This window comes from Lolium perenne, chromosome 7, assembly GCF_019359855.2.
Source record: "Lolium perenne isolate Kyuss_39 chromosome 7, Kyuss_2.0, whole genome shotgun sequence".
In the NCBI taxonomy this organism is placed as follows: Eukaryota; Viridiplantae; Streptophyta; class Magnoliopsida; order Poales; family Poaceae; genus Lolium; species Lolium perenne.
In genome coordinates, this window is record NC_067250.2 from 101,660,915 (window position 1) to 101,677,499 (window position 16,585).

The 16,585-nt window shown below is 41.5% G+C and overlaps 1 protein-coding gene across 1 annotated transcript; it reads right to left on the reverse strand.

Moving 5' to 3' along the window:
- Positions 1-754: 754 nt before the first annotated feature.
- Positions 755-12,146, reverse strand: LOC127316457 (probable protein NAP1). The gene is made up of 24 exons (XM_051346853.2): positions 11,942-12,146; positions 11,386-11,839; positions 11,231-11,305; positions 10,896-10,976; positions 10,735-10,815; positions 10,543-10,625; positions 9,875-9,959; positions 9,351-9,476; positions 9,136-9,243; positions 8,867-8,911; positions 8,644-8,786; positions 8,048-8,180; positions 7,659-7,763; positions 7,500-7,578; positions 6,498-6,691; positions 5,530-5,675; positions 5,114-5,195; positions 4,885-4,995; positions 4,352-4,477; positions 4,155-4,270; positions 3,978-4,074; positions 2,530-3,527; positions 2,114-2,323; positions 755-1,570 (listed from the first exon to the last, which is right to left on the reverse strand). The coding sequence occupies exons 2-24, from the start codon at positions 11,746-11,748 to the stop codon at positions 1,090-1,092; spliced, it is 4,068 nt and encodes a 1,355-aa protein (XP_051202813.1). The 5' UTR covers positions 11,749-11,839; positions 11,942-12,146; the 3' UTR covers positions 755-1,089.
- Positions 12,147-16,585: the final 4,439 nt, after the last annotated feature.

Below are 16,585 nucleotides of genomic sequence, written 5' to 3' on the forward strand. Positions count from 1 at the left end.
TTGAACAGAAATGCGAGATCTGTAGCAAATTATTACCTTCGTTGGAAAAAGGGAAAATTGGTTGTTCGGGTTTAGTCGGAGGAGGCGGGAGTCGCGCGCAGATTCTCTGAGAATCTGAGCCGACGGGAATCAATGGCAGCAGGGAAGGTGGAGCTTGTGCTGGATGCCCCTCTCTGTTTTCTTTGGAAATTCAGATAGCCTCACGCACAGGACAGAACTGAACATCGTGATTCGTGAGCGCTACAGAAACATCTAAAATTCAGAGATTCACTATTATCCCTCGGCAATGTTTTTTTTGGCTCTCTGTCTACAAAATTCGGTTAGTTAAGTCATATTTTCTTTATGCTAAGAAATCAAGGAATCTTCAAGAGCATGGTTTTGTACCTGAATCAGTTGCATCTGGATGTCTCTGACTTGGGCATGAATGGCATCAAGCTGCCTTCTGTGAGAGAGCCTTTTTTTCTTACACCATTCTGCAAGATTATTGGTGCGAGCATGGGAAGGCCGATTGGCCCAGGATCTCCACAAAGAACTAGTAGCTGTTCTTTGAAACTATACTACTCCAAAGTCAAACGGTTCTCAAACTTGAAATTCCACTTAGGTATACAAAATTGAGAATCATTGGACATTAAAATGGGAGCACTGGAATACCCATTAAATATCACCGGCTCAAAGGAACACAGTATAAACTAGAAACAGAAATCTGTTCTCAAAGAAATGTAAAAAAAGAAGGCACATGTCCTCGCATAATCAATTACACTAAAGAAACGTTATTATTACTACTGTAGTACACTTCACATGCAAGCCTGCTCAGACCAGTTCTGCCAACGGTGTGGTCGAGCCTGAATATCAAGCAAATATTACAGGAGGGGTTGCAATTGTTACAGGGAAACTATAGGTACGTACTACATACAACTAGAATACACCTTCATGTGTTCTCAAGATGTTAACAAACTACTCGTACAAAGAATGCGCATCTGCTCGAGCATGATCCATTATCTCAGAGTACTAAATACAGTGCTTGCATTCCTCTCAAGGCAAGCGCAGCCGATGTTGGTGCTGTGAAAAGAAAAGAAAAAACTAAAAAGGCTATTTGTAGGACAGAGGGCCAGATCTTGACACAGCAAACCTCTGCAGTGAGCCAGATCCATGGCTTCCAGAGCTTGAACCCTCTACGAACTTCGCTTTCCTGCTCGCACCGTAGTCGAGCGGCCCGGAACGCCTCATGCTTTGCAGCTGCCTCTCTCCGGTTCTCCGATCCGCTTCGTAGCCGCCGTCGTGCTGGGAGCCAGATGAGCTGTGGTACCCCGACTCAAAAGTATGAGACCTGGGTGTTGTGTCCGGACGGTTGGGCCTCGCTGATGGGGACGCGTGCGCCAGAGAGATCAGAGGCGACTGCCTTGGGGATGGGTCCATTTGCTCTGAAGCCATCTGTGAAGCTCCATACAGCTGGTGATAGATCGAACGTAGAATGGTGTAAGGGATGTGAGCTTCTAAGGTGCTCCTTGGGAGGTACGGGGACAGCTCACAGAGTTGATCAAGGAATATTAGCTTTGGAACAATGTGCGGTCTGCATTAAGGTCATATAAAAATCATCAAAAAAGTGACAAGGATTGGTCAAAAGCACATTGTACGTAACCAACAGGGACTGCAAAACCATTAGCACAGAAAAAATCTGGTGTCAGTCAATAAATAGCATTGCTACGTGGAAATCAGGAATATTTCTACCCTCCAAAGCAAACTGGAAACAATAGTCTTACCTGCCTAGATGGTATGTAACATATCAGCTGATTTTAGTTTTTTGCATAAATGACTACTAAAAATTAGAATATACTTTTAAAATATAAAGTGTATCATTATCATGTTGGGCAGCATACTAGCACTAAACAATAAACAATGTGCAATGTCTGGCTTTACACCTAGAATAGGTGTCGCATCTAGTGCACCGTCTATCATGACCAGGATTCAACACCAATACTTGCAGTTTTATACTCCTAGCGAACAAAATGATGTGCACCAAAGTGATGCCAGAACAGGTACCACTGGATGTATAGTGCAAATCCATTTACAACTTCGAAACAGAAAGGACAGAGTGACAGACCAAGTATATTACCTGCTCGTGTTATTCCAGGAGTCCAGGACTATCCCTGCAGACAATTTCACATACAGTTGCATAGCAGATTTAATATTTGACTCAGCTGAGGCACGGCTCAGTAATTCGGGCTCTTGCAGCTCATCTGTATGACCATTTGAAAGAGAATTCATTCGTTGTTCCTTTGCTATCCTGGTATATTCACTCCCTCCAACCACAGCACTGATACACCTGTACAAACACCAGATGAGTCATATGAAACTTGGAATTATCAATAATAGCATGTATGCCTTCTATCATGCCACAACAATGTGTGTACGCTATGAGAATCTTTAGAAAATTAGAGTTGTACATGCTAATTATAATGTCGTATTATAGTTTCCAGCAAAAATAACCCTGTTGGAGTCATGCCTAACCATTAGGAACCAACTTCTTACCTTGCTAGGCAGTGCAAATTGTTACTGAAGCCACCTGTATTGACATCATAAACAGCACTGCTCCACATGTTGGACACCATAAATGCAGAACAAAGATATGGAAGTAGGATCCAAGAATTATCATTAGCAGAATTATATTCTGCCAGAATAGAATGCACCCACTCAGCATCATGTTTGTCCCCAACACCAACACTGCTTGCAACCCTTCTGAGTCTAATGATCTCATTTTTATCAGGTACCTCATCTGGCAACTGCGTAGTCAATCCCTTGAGTAAAGAATATATGAGAGGTACTTTCTCTTCGAGAACCGCTCCGACAGCCTCTACCAACAGCTCACGAAAAGTTATTGCCTGCCCTGCCTGGATACAGAAGTCAGCCAAAGTTTCAATATCAATTATCTGCTTTAGATTTGCATCTCTTTCAATCCTATCACCAGAATTTACACTTCCAGCCAGGCCTTCTAACGCATCACGGTTCGACCTCAGTGCGGAATCGATGCAGTTTAATAGAGCAGAAGTATGTTCCTTTAGCATCTTATCCATTCTATCAATTCCATAACCACCAAAAAGACGAACAAGTGCTTTGAGTTCTCTTTTATCTGTAAATGATTCCGCTAAATATCCACCACCAATGGGCTGTGAGCTCCTGAAGCAATTATGAGTTGCATCAAAAACAACTCCAGTGCGAGATGCATCCCGTACTATGTTCTCAATGTACCAATTGCATATTATCTCTATGGCAGATCCTCCCCCATTTGTCTCTACTGGTCTATCAAATACTTGCAGATTTGAAAACAACCCAGTAAAACTCTCTGTTAGGAGCACTTCCCGTATACCTTCAGTAAGGTCCATACTGATATGCTGCTCTGCTAGATGGATGATGCTCAAGTGTCTTCTTAAGAGAGATTCAATGATTGATGGTCGCTGAAGGCAGTTATCAGTTCGAATGATGTTATGGAACCTTCTCCTAAAATTTCCTATGATGCAGTCTCTCATGTACTGTGAAATAAAAAAATATAAAAAGTAAGTCAAACGGGGACACTTACATACTTACTGTTAGAAACAAATAACATAAGTAATAATTTCTGGAAACAAAGATAAATATTAAGACAAAAAAGTGGACTGACCTTCCAGAGTAAGTTATTTGTTCATTTTACAAATATTATGTTACAGGAGAATAATAATATCCCAGGTATCTTCACAACAACAAAAAGGCTAAAAGCTTCATAGTTATGCACAACCATCTGTTACCATTACCACATACCGTAAAACATCTACAGTTCCAATCTAAGGTAAAGTAAATAGACTTTCACATCAAAATTCTCTTCATTTCAACCATGAAAAGAGGTAACTCAAAGAAGTCCTTAATATAAAAAGAAGTGATAATTGACATATGTACTGTGGAATAGCAAAAGAGGATCCAAAAATAGAGGAGCATAAACTACAAACCTCCCGGAGAACAAAAACATGGTTGAGAACACAAATAGGCTCCATGTCATTCAGCACAGAACATAGACTTGTCAGCCTTTGCATAGCAGCTTCGAGCCTATTTTGTACATTCAAAATTAAAGTTATGGGAACCCAATATATATTTAAATAATAATGGGAAGTAGCAAAGTGACTGACATCTTAACTGACGAACTATTATCAGGATAGCTCTCATTCCCTGGTGCTAACAAGCCTGGAACTGCTTTGACTCTTGTTGCATTATTCAATCGTAGAGCTGCTTGCTCTGGTGAAAGCTGAAGAGTTCGGAAGCGAGAGCACTAAATACGCAGCCCACATATAGCTGAAACATCAATATGAGCTCAGAAATTCTCTACCTGCATCTCCAATGAGCCAAACCCACCCTCTGCATCAAGAATATTTATCAAACCCTCCAGTCCACCCATGATAGACTCGATAAGGGATTCGACGTATGAGATAGAATCTCTGCCAATCTTGTTAACCTGCGTTAACGCAGTAGTCAATATTTCAAACAAGAGAGGTGCGGTTGATATAGTGCAGGAATGTTAACATTTATGAACATCATAGTTGAAATGTATTTACAGAAGGATTTTAATTTGCATGTGTACAATTACTGCTGTCCACCTCCATTACAGTTTTCTGTTTTCAATAAAAAAAAGCACTCCCTCCGATCCATAATAAGTGTCGGTGGAGTACAACATTGTAGTACATTTATTTTGGATCAGAGGGAGTATTATTAAAGGTCCATGTTCAAGAAAAGATCAACCAATATGCATTGCCTTAACCTTTCACAATTCGTTGTAGCTGGCAATTTTGCATAAGCACATCTTCACGTTGCAATAAGCAGCATAATAATGAACAAAGTGACATAGTGAGTTGAAATACTAACCTCTTCAGGAATAATTGCAGAAGCACATTCTGGAAAACTGCAAGCTGCTCCAAGCCATGCGCAACAATGTTGTGGACGGCCTTCTGGACCAAACATTGTGTTTCTGAAGACCTGCAAGATTCCAGAAAAAATCAACTAGCTAACACCAAGAAAAGTCTAATTATTTGATAGGAAATAAAAATGCAAATATTGATAATAGATAGCAAATATAAACAAATTTTACACTTACAGTTGTAAGATGCTGATGATAAAAGTACAGTTTTTTAAGACTTCCATGTTTGGAAAGTTGGCTCTCAAGTTCATCCACGCATCTGTAAGGCAATTTAATTCTGGTGAGATACAGACTTCTAGAAGAATTTAGATCTCAGGATCCACATTATTTATGGAAGCAACTACACAATTTACCCCAAGATTAGTGCCAAAGCAACATTAAGACGGGTGCATGTTACGAGAAACTAGCTATGATCATATTATGTGGATTACCATTAGCTTGCCCTGACTATTAAGTAGTGCAAGAAATTCAGATAGTTTATTGCAATTCCGGTGAATACTATTGCTGATTTCGAAGTTACAAGCTAAGAAAAAACTACATCATGTGTGTCAGGATATTGAACTATTCAATTCAAATCAGTAACTTTTGATCACCTAGACCAACTGTATGCAGCATTGCCTTCTGAGACCAGGCCCTCCTTCCCAGTAGACACAGTAGCCTTCTCCAAGTGCCTTATATTTATAGAGGATCGTGAAGATGTGACAATCATCAAAATGGATAGCCAGTGCTTCCGCAAATCCTGTGCCGTTAGATTAACAGGTTTAGCAAAGCCTAAACGTAAACTCCATGAAATATTTAGCATGTGTACGTATACAGTTAGTGTATTGGTTTCCTTGTCAAAATCACAAGTACTGATATTTTCAGCTGTTACTTTCTTGAATGCTCAGTGTTCCGGTTATGAAAACATGCATCAAAGGAACCACGACTAAAGCATTGCCATGGTTTTTCTTGCATACTTCAATCCGTTGCATGTACAAGTTACAATAAGCAGTGGGCAATGGTGTTTAAGTTCGCCATTTATTAGAATACAAGGATCAGAATGTACTCAGCTAGGATAACATGATTAAAATGGTGACATCGTTAACAAATAAATAATGGAAAACTTATCACCCACAAATGAGAAAAACAAAATTTCAAGACAAGCAAGCGAGCTCTTTTGATGTGTAGATCCCAGCAATAGGACTCTAAGAAAATTGTCCCTGTCATCGTGTATGTTGAAGTAAAAACCTTGAACTACAGAGTCCAATGTTTTCGGTTACAGAGTCTAGAAAAACCTTGAACTACATGAAGGACTGTAGCAACAAGATGCGAGAAAAAACTGGAGAATTTGTCAAGACACTGAAAGATCCTGATTATACAGTAAGTTGGTTATTTGCTCTGCAACTTACGAAAAACTAGAAACACAAGACTAACTTGGTTCTAACATAAAATTGTGCTGGTGCGCAAGTGCGCACCTGCATGTCTGCATATCTGTGCCCATCAGTTATACAAGGTAAATATTGGTAGAGTTAGCTCATGTGCCCGACTTTAATTTGCAAAATAATCTCAGGGAGATGCTTACAGTTAAGTCACAAGTAATAGCAGGGACATTCTCCCCTTGAGTCTTTGGAATGTTCTCCAGACAATGGAGAACTTGCTGGAACAGGCCCTTCAGTGTAGCATCTAAATCAAGAGCAACCATGCCTGGGGTACCAAGTAAGAACCGTATTCTTCCAGCACAAGATGATAAGTATGATAATGCATAACCTTTTATAGCTGCAAAGAGAACATATTAAAGAATGTGGTAAGGATCACTGTCTTATATCATTAATTTACCAGATATCTTTATGCAATATTCTTTATTATCCAACAGTAACTGAATGTACAACAGTAACAAGGAACAACTTTCAAACATTGAAATTCGTAACTTTCTTGAGGGCATATATGAAATTCCATAATCCAACTATTGTCACCTCTTACTAGTATTAAATGCAAGATTTCAACACAGACAGCTCCTTAAATTTCTAAATGAAATAATGGCCCGTAACAAGGTTATTTTATTTTGCTTAACCAACAGATTAGAACGGCACTTTCCACAACTTTTTAGTTGAGGGAGATATGAAATATTAGAAACATGGTATTGTCCAAATATATCCAAGATTCCCTTTGCAACTAACAGAAGGTCATGGTTTTTTCTCAACAGAGAATCCTAACAACAGCCAAAATAGACACGCAACCTAAAAATATGAATTGGCAGAGAAATCTAGGAATGTCTTGCTGCAACTACTTATGGAAATATCGTATCAAAATTAGGGTTTCAGAAAAAAGGAATAGATAGGAAAATAGTTAAGCATACTATGACATAAAAATTCTCCAAGCAAATTATGTAAGATACGAGAGGCTCTAAGAAACTAAGCTCACAAGAACTATTTGACCAAGAATGAACCCTAACAAATATGTTTAAGATCTTAAGTACAAGAAGGTGCATAAATGTTGGGTTCTTCTGATATAACATTCGACCATTCGTAAGATAAATAATCATGCATGATTTCCTACAGCACATAGCATAGACGAAGACAAGAACCTGCTATATATTTACGGACCAGGCAACAAAGTTTGCCCATTCCATCTAATATGAAGCCAATGGTTGGGTCAGTTGCATCCTGAAAGTTTTGATGACAAAGTTAGAAAGGAAAGACGCAAAGATTAAGATCTCCAAGACAAAATGAACAAAATTACTAACAATGTCAACAGTTCTCCCTCGAGTAGATTTTGATGACGCAATCCCTACATGTTGGAAGTACCAAACCACCTCACATTGGGCCAAAGCAAGAGCAGAAAATACCATCTGCAAGAATTTTGGCATCATGAGATATTACAGACAACTGACCCAAATTTAGCTCATTTATATACAGCCCCTTTATGATAAACTAAATTACTTATAAGTCAAGATAATTCTCGTATGGCTTTCATGATAACTTTTTGCTGCTCTTAGTCACCAAGACACATAAGCGTTAACACTCGAAGAGACTAATATATACAGATATCGTCAAGACATCATTCAAATGTTAATATCAGAAAAAGATTCCTTAGCAAGCTTCTATATTACGATAGAGATATTGGTACCAAAACCTGAATATTGGGCGCCAGGAGGCTAGGTTGATCTGTGAAAAATAATACCATCCTTCCAACTTCCTGTTTAAGAAGAATTCTCCTTTCATGATGTATGGCATCACATGCCACCAATGCTTGCTCATGCACTTCCCTGCAGTAAGTCAACACAACACATAAATAGGTGTGAGGTAAAAGGAAATGATAGGAATGAGGGAGGAAACCTTTACTTAGTAACTAAATCCCCTGCGGATGCAGGTCAAGACAGCCACCAGAAAGGGATGTACACTAGTTTTTTTGTTAGTAGCTGGGTGTTCTTCACCCTCCATGGAGGGTGAACCTTGTAACAAACTATTCTTCTTCTTTGCAATGAAAAGAAACGCAATGTCATTGCGTTTTCTCGAAAAAAGACAGCCACCAGAAACATTTCACCTCTTATGCAGAGAGAATCTAAGAATTTGTGGCAAGCGGAAATGACAGGAATATGCACACAGCTTTCAATAAATTATTGAAGGTAAATGGCTCAAATTCACCGAAAAGGCCAAATCCTTTCTGTTTCAAACTATCTCAGAGCATAGGACAAAGTAGAAGAGATGAGGTTGTGAAGAACGACATACGTTAACATCTTCTCAACCTGTTTCGCAATATTGTATTCCATATCAGATTCCTTTTGTTTAGTACGTCCAGATTTGGCCAATCTCTTCGATTCTAAAACTTTTGGAAGGACATAATGTTGGTAGTTCTCATGAAGTAAGATGTACTACATAAACAAATGAAAGCTCAAATTAATATAGCAAACAACAAAAACTAACAGTAGCATCACAAGAATTTTGATTTCACCTCATCTCTGAACAGAGGGAGTACTAAGTTCTCTTTAAGAACAACCTGAAGAACACAAAAAATAAATGAATTACAGGATAACAGGATACAACATAGGTAGTATAATGATAAAGTTCTCTAGAAAAACATGACGAGGTATGTTCCAGCATGAGTGTCTGAGTGAGTGTGTAAGGTGGTACGGACGAAAAAACATGAAACGACATACCAACTATAGAGTTTGCATGTGTCAAGGACAGCAAATAACAAAACAAAAAAAAAACAGAATGTACCATTGCGACATCTATGCTGGTCACCCGAAGTAGTTCATCAGGACAAACAAGATATCCAAGAAGAACCCATTCACGATATGATGTCACATTAGCCAGATCTTGGGCCCTCTGGGAAGATGTTAACACTCAGATTTAAATACTCTTACATCATGGCACTCGGCCAAACAAGGAAAGTACACGATTCATCTCTAGTCAGTGTCAATGAAAGAACTAACCATGGGATGAGCAGAGTTTGTAAGGATGTCAGGATACCGCGGATGAAATGGACTGAGGAACCCTTCATTTCTTAACTTTTTGGTATCAGTTGAAAGAAAGATAATCGGGCCAACAGCCTCTAGAACCTGAGGGTAGAAAAAATATAGTGAAAGTAAAAGGGTGAACAAAAAGTAATGCATATGCAATAAAAGACTAAAATTACATAGCAAACGAGATATGGAATCAAATGAAACACATGTGACATAAAGAATGATGGTTAACATGAAAAGATCATAGAAGAACCCAACCAAACAAAACAGATTATAAATCAAAATAATTAGCATTACAAATATGTTCTAGACAATCCTGACTGTGACTCTAAGAACAGTTTCTACAATGCTTTCCAAAATCATGGACTCGTGGCCTTGAGTGACAGAGGAAGGAGACTTGCAGGGCTAATAACTTAGGGAGAACACTTCACAGTAACTCATGAAGCTTCACTTCCTAGTTATTACTATTGGAATGTACAAGCAGATGGTATCACCTCGCCAATACGTGGGCTCACAAAATTGAGATCCTCGTGCAATCCCTTCACAGATGGATCGTAAGAATCTACAAACTGAACCAACCTGCACACAATAACATAAATTGAATTTAAGAAGATGTGACTAAAAAGGAGTTACATAACAGGAATTTTTTCGCTTAGTTTGATAAAATTTGTGAAGCTATCGGACCCAACAATAGATATCGCTGAGATCCATTTCAACTTCAATTGCAAGTGCATAAGTTGTATTCCTAACAATCATACGATTAATATGTTAAAACAACCACCACTAGTGATATTTAAATTCCGTAAAACAGATTCATGTGTGTATATTTGTGGATAAGCTACAGAAGTGCCAGCAATTCTACATTCTGGCATTCAAATTATGAATCTTATATTGCATTGCCAACATGTTAGTTTTTTTACTTTGGGAAGTATTCTCATATACATTGTTTAAGCAATTAATATATATGTTCAGTATGTAAGCGTAAATTGTTTAAGCAATAAATATATATGTTATGCATGTGATACTACAATATTAGCAGCTGAAACAAATAAATTTGTTAAGCCAACTATAACAAAAAAAAACGCCATAATACAAAAAAAAAGTTTTGAAAGGTGGTGAGCACTTGTATTTACTACAACTTTTAGTAACCTTACCACCTTACCGATGATAAAACTCCCAATCACGTCCACCCTTTAGCATGATGTGCAAGATGTTGTAAACCTGGAGGATCATCTTTCTTGGAATCTGTCAATTAGAACACCAGGCAGCATTATGTTAGTATAAAAGAAATGGGTACAGGGTATCCGGAGCGGTTACATATTTCAGTCAAGGACAGGATGAAGGTTTGAATTACCTTGTCGGAGAAAAGGTTGACTCGCACAAATGAGCAAATAAGATCCATAAAAGCATGAAGAATCAGAGAGTTCTGATGTGGCTGTGAAAAATAGTGGAAATGCCATTATTTACGGATGAATAAATGATAGAATGTTACTTCAGACAAGACTATTTCCTCACCAGCAAGGTTATGACCGTGCTACTCAGATCCAAAATTAGTCGCAGAACTTGTTCACGAAATTCCAGCAAATCAAGAAGCAACTAGTGATGTGAAAATGAAAAGAAAATTAGTCAAACGTGGAAATAACAACAGAAGTACAATGCACATGTGTATGCCTTTTCTTCAATGTAGAAGTGTAGTATAGTAAAGATTAATTTCCACTAGACACATTGTACTGAAATAGAATAGTTGAAAAAGTGTACCGGATTGCAGCATTTAATTGATTAGCCAACAGAAGAAAGCATTTTTACCATGCATGTACAGTGAACTGGTAAAGTTTGTAGTTGGCACATACCATGACCCATTGCTCCAGGTTCCGCATGTAACCTTCCGCGTTCTCATTCAGAGCATCGAGCGCAAACTTGTCTACCTGCAAAGCAGAATGCCCATAGCATAACATTAAGCAAAATTCCAGGTCGAAAGAGGCATCCGGGCGATTAAAATTCTGACCTTCTCAAGCTGCAGCTTGTTGGGATGCTCCGGGAACTTCTTGGACAAGGTGGTGCAGATTTTGGGGAAGTTGGGCATGACGCCGGCCTTCCAGAACGCGTCCGAGAAGGTGTGCGTGTTGGGATCTGGGTAGTCCAGGACGCTGTTGAGCCTGTACATCTTGGCCAGCAAGCCCTCGGCGACCTTGGAGAGCTGCGCCACCGGCTCCATCTGCAGATGCCTCGGCCCGCCGCCCGCGGGCCCGTCGACGCTCGTGGCGCGCCAGCTCGCTGACGCCGAGGGAGACGGCTCCTCGGCGGCCAGGTACTCCGACCACCGCGGCGCGCTGTCCACCTCCTTGGATTTGAACGAGACGTGCGCCATCTCCTGCTTAGAGAGCAACTGCCAGTCTGCCCCGCCTGGCACTAGCCCTTCGCCCTTTGCCGCGCCCGCCGGCGACGAGCTCTCTGCCGAGCTGGCTCCAGTAATTGCCAAAACCTTGTCATGAATTATGCATTTCCTCTAGGAGATCCGGGTTCTAACGAAATTTGCGAGGGGAGCGAGCGGGCGAGCTCACCTAGCAGAGGCGCACCGTAGGGGTGCTGGTGGCGTGCTCAGCGGCGCGGAGATCTCGCCGCCATTGCGAAGGAGCAGCTCCGTCCGTCGCTCTCGTCGGATGTCTGCTCTGCTGCTCCTGAGGTGGGGGAGCAGTACAGCGACCTGACCCTTCCTTCTTCTCTGTGTTCTCTTTTTTTTTTTTTTTGGATGCTTCGCCTTTACCCCTACGCATGACTCGGTAGGACGGTGGGCCCGCGTCTGAGTGACTGCGTTTGGTGAGCGGCAGGTGGGCGAGACAAGGCCCGGAACTCTTGCACTAGCAGCTAGTCAAAACTGGGCTTCGCTAACTGCGGCCTGCTGCGGTGGATTGTAGTGGGCTGTTCCACCTACCAAATGAACGCCACTCAAAACGAAGTGACCTTTCCCTTTAGGGTTTTCTTTCTCTCGCCGATATCACCTCGGCAGTGAGTTTTCCATTCCCTGCCGGCAGTGAGTTTTCCATTCCCTGCCGCCGATGAGCGATCCTCCCATGTGTGTGTTTGGGATGATCACGGGGCAGACCTATTCTGATGCCCGGACTTGGCTTCCTAGGGGTTTTGAGCGGTGGCAGGTTCCACCTTACCTAGGGTATAGGTTTTGGTCGACATGGCTGATGGAGCGTCTCGTTCGGGTTTGAAGTATGATGGTGATCTGGAGAAGCTGATGAATCAACTTGACATCTGTGACGATGATCTAGACGACATGGCTTGCGGTGGCTCGGGTTCATACCGAGATTGAGTATAGGCATACCTGGTTCTTCACCAAGTTGAGATTGGCTTAGGTTCTGTCTCAAGGCGTGAAGTTTAGTACCATTGAAAGTAATTTATATGTGCTCCATTTTTTGCCTTGGGGATTGGGAGAGAGTAATTGAAGGTGGTCCATGGAACTTTAGAAATCTACCAGTTTATACTGAACCCTATATGGATTCACGAAACCCTAGTTGATCAAGTTAAATTCGACTTTGGTGTGGATATGGATCCATGACCTTTCGGAGGCATGTAGCCCAATGGCGAATAACATGGCAAGCGAGGTGGAGAAGTATGAAGATGTGGAAGGTGATTCAATGGATTTTTTTGGGGGTAACTCATGTTGTGTCCGTGTAAAGATAGGTGTGTGGAAGCCTTTGAAGAAAGCGGTGTCTGCGTCGAGAGGTGGAAGAAGGGACATTTTCATTGTCTGTTATGAGCGTAGTCCCCAATAGTCCAAACTGTGTGGTCTGTTAGGCCATGTTTACAAGGAACACGGTGATGGGGTCCATGCTAAAAAGCATAGTACTTATGGCCCTTGGTTGCTGAAAGGATCGTATGCCGCACCTAGAGGGGGGTGAATAGGTGCTACCCAATTTTTAGTTCTTTTTCAATTTAGGCTTGACACAAAGGTAAATTCTCTAGATATGCAACTAAGTGAATTTACCTATATGACAAGGTAATCAACTACACAAGATATAGCTACACAATATAAGAGATAGAATAGGATAGAGGTAACCGAGAGTGGAGCACGCGATGACACGGAGATGATTCCCGTAGTTCTCTTCCTTTGCAAGAAGGTACGTCTACGTTTGGAGGAGTGTGGTTGCTACGAAAGCCAAACCAACAGCCACGAAGGCTTCACTCAGATCTCCTGTGAGCAACGCCACGAAGGCCTAGCCCACTTCCACTAAGGGATTTCCTCGAGGCGGAAACCGGGCCTTTACAAGGTTCTTGGGGCACACATCCACAACCGAATTGGAGGCTCCCAAATCTGTTACAACACAACAATCAACAACAATACATCAACACAAATCAACTAGGGATCCAAAGAGGAACACTAGCAAGGGGGCCCTCAAGCATAAGAGGGGGAAATGAAAAACGCTTCGGTGAGGATGTAGATCGGGGTCTTCTCCTTCGATTCTCCAAAGCACAAGTGATTTGGGTGGTTGAGGGAGGAGATCTGGCTATTTTGGTGTTCTTGGTGGCTCAGCAATGGAGGATGAAGTTCTTAGGGTTTGAGCAACCTTCCAAGGTAGGTGAAGGGGGTATTTATACCCCACCAGCTTTTCTGCCCGTTGGAGGTGAAACACCGGCAGTGCCGGCCTTGAGACGCCGGCGATGGCCACATTTCTGAACCAGCGGGTCGACAGCAGCGGCGCGATGGGCAGCTTGAAACGCGATCTTGCGGGTGCACTCACCGGCAGTGCCGGCCTGGAATCACCGGCAGTGCCGGTGTGCACACACCGGCAGTGCCGCCCCGGTGTTGCCGGCACTGCCGGCCAGGGCCAGACTCCAGGTTCTTCCTTTTTCTTTTCTTCCTTTTTGAGTGGGTCGAGATTTTCCTGTGGTATCTTTTCCATATCTGTAATCCACTTAGCACACGATTAAATTGTCACCGGTGTTGTTAACAAACACACAAAACTCAGAGATCATGAAATGTTCTTTCAATCTCCCCCTTTTTGGTGTTTGATGACAATACCGGGATTTTGCAAAGTAGGGAGCAAGAATATCATTGTGTTTGACATGATAGAGAAACTCCCCCTAGATGTGTGCATGCGAGAAATTTAGTGCAAGAATATATATATATGCACACATTAGGTATAGAGCAACTTCAACTTTCAAGGTAGAAAGCACAATGCTCATAAGACATAAGACAGATAATGTATGGGAAAAGATAAAAGTTGAGATGTTAAGATCATACCCTTTCATACTGACATCCTTAACATTTCAAGACAATAGTCTCAATATCATGAACAAGAGTCCCATAACCATATCAAGTATCAATTTGAGATCGGTCCATAGACAATATGAGATATAAGATGATCATACCAATCCATGACAATACTCTCAACCATATAGAATACCGAAAACCATAGCAATAGTTCACTCACTAAAAGGTCACTCACTAAAAGGTCTTGCCCACCACACATAGGACACATAAAACACAAGATAAGGTTCAACATAACATAGAAGATAAACGGAGGACACAAGCTTTAACGGAATGATAAAAAGCAAATGCTTGTGCCCTCAAACCCTAGCAAATCCCGTGCACAAGTCCTACTAGACCTTCTCCCCCCCCCCCTTTGGCATCAAGACACCAAAAAGGAGAAAAGAAGCGATGCTACATCGTCCCATGAAAGCTCACTCATCCTCTGTATCTTCATCGTCTTCAGACTCGGCGGGCTCAACATCATCACTAGTGGGGCGCCGACGGCGAGAAGGACCAGGAAGCCCAAGCTGTTCAAACTCAGTCACATTGCCATGCTTAGAGAGCCATTCTTCTTCAGGAGTGATGACCTCCTCAGATCCACTCTCAACAGGAATATCCAACTTGCGCATGATGAGCTTTGTGTTCCTCCTGTCCATTTTCCGCTCCCTATGAGCTTGATACTGACGCTTGTTGATGTCAGACTTAAGACAGAACATCTTGGCCAACTTGGCCTCTATGCGAGCAACCCAGCCATTGTCAGCAGGGGGAGCAAACTCCAAATCAGAGTCTTCTTCAGCAGAGTCCTCATCATTGGGAAGACGAGGAGGATTAGCATGAGTCTTGACCTTGAGATCCTTGGCCTTGTGAGGTAGAAGAATAACCTCATTAGAGAGATTGCCATATCCAGCATTGTCCCAACGAGAGCATATGAAGAACATGAAGTAGGGAGCAAATACAGGAGCCTTGCGAGCTATAATGTGATGACCCACAAGTATAGGGGGTGTATCGTAGTATTTTCGATAAGTAAGAATGTCGATCCCAACGAGGAGTAGAAGGTGTTGACAAGCAGTTTCGATGAAGGATTCACTGTAAATGCTCACGGACAAGTATTCAGGGGGTTTTGATGTAGCAGATGAATAAAGTACAAGTAAGTAAAATGCGAGAGTAACAATTGCAGCGAGTGGCCCAATCCTTTTTAGCACAAAGGACAAGCCGGTTTGATTACTTATAATGACCAAACGTTCTTGAGGACACACGGGAATTTAGTCTAGTGCTTTCGCTTCATATAGCCGATTAATCTTCATTGTTTTGATAAGTGTTGTGTGGGTGAACCTATGCTAATGCACCGCCCTTCCTAGGACTAATACATACTTGTGATTATACCCCTTGCAAGCATCCGCAACTATAAGAAAGTAATTAAGATAAATCTAACCACAGCCTTAAACTCTGAGATCCTGCTATCCCTCCTGCATCGATATACCAACGGGGGTTCAGGTTTCTGTCACTCCGGCAACCCCGCAATTGGCAAACGAATACAAGATGTATTCCCCTAGGCCCATAAAGGTGAAGTATCATGTAGTCGACGTTCACATGACACCACTAGAAGAATAACACCACAACTTAAGTATCATAACATTGAATATTACTCAACCATAATTCACTACTAACATTTAGACTTCACCCATGTCCTCAAGAACTAAACGAACTACTCACGAGACATCATATGGAACATGATCAGAGGTGATATGATGATGAATAATAATCTGAACATAAACCTTGGTTCAATGGTTTCACTCAATAGCATCAATAACAAGTAGAAATCAATACCGGGAGAGTTTCCCCTATCAAACAATCAAGATCCAACCCAAATTGTTACAGCGGTGACGAGGTGCAGCGGTGGAGACGGCGGTGATGATGATGGAGATGATGGTGATGATGATGCAGA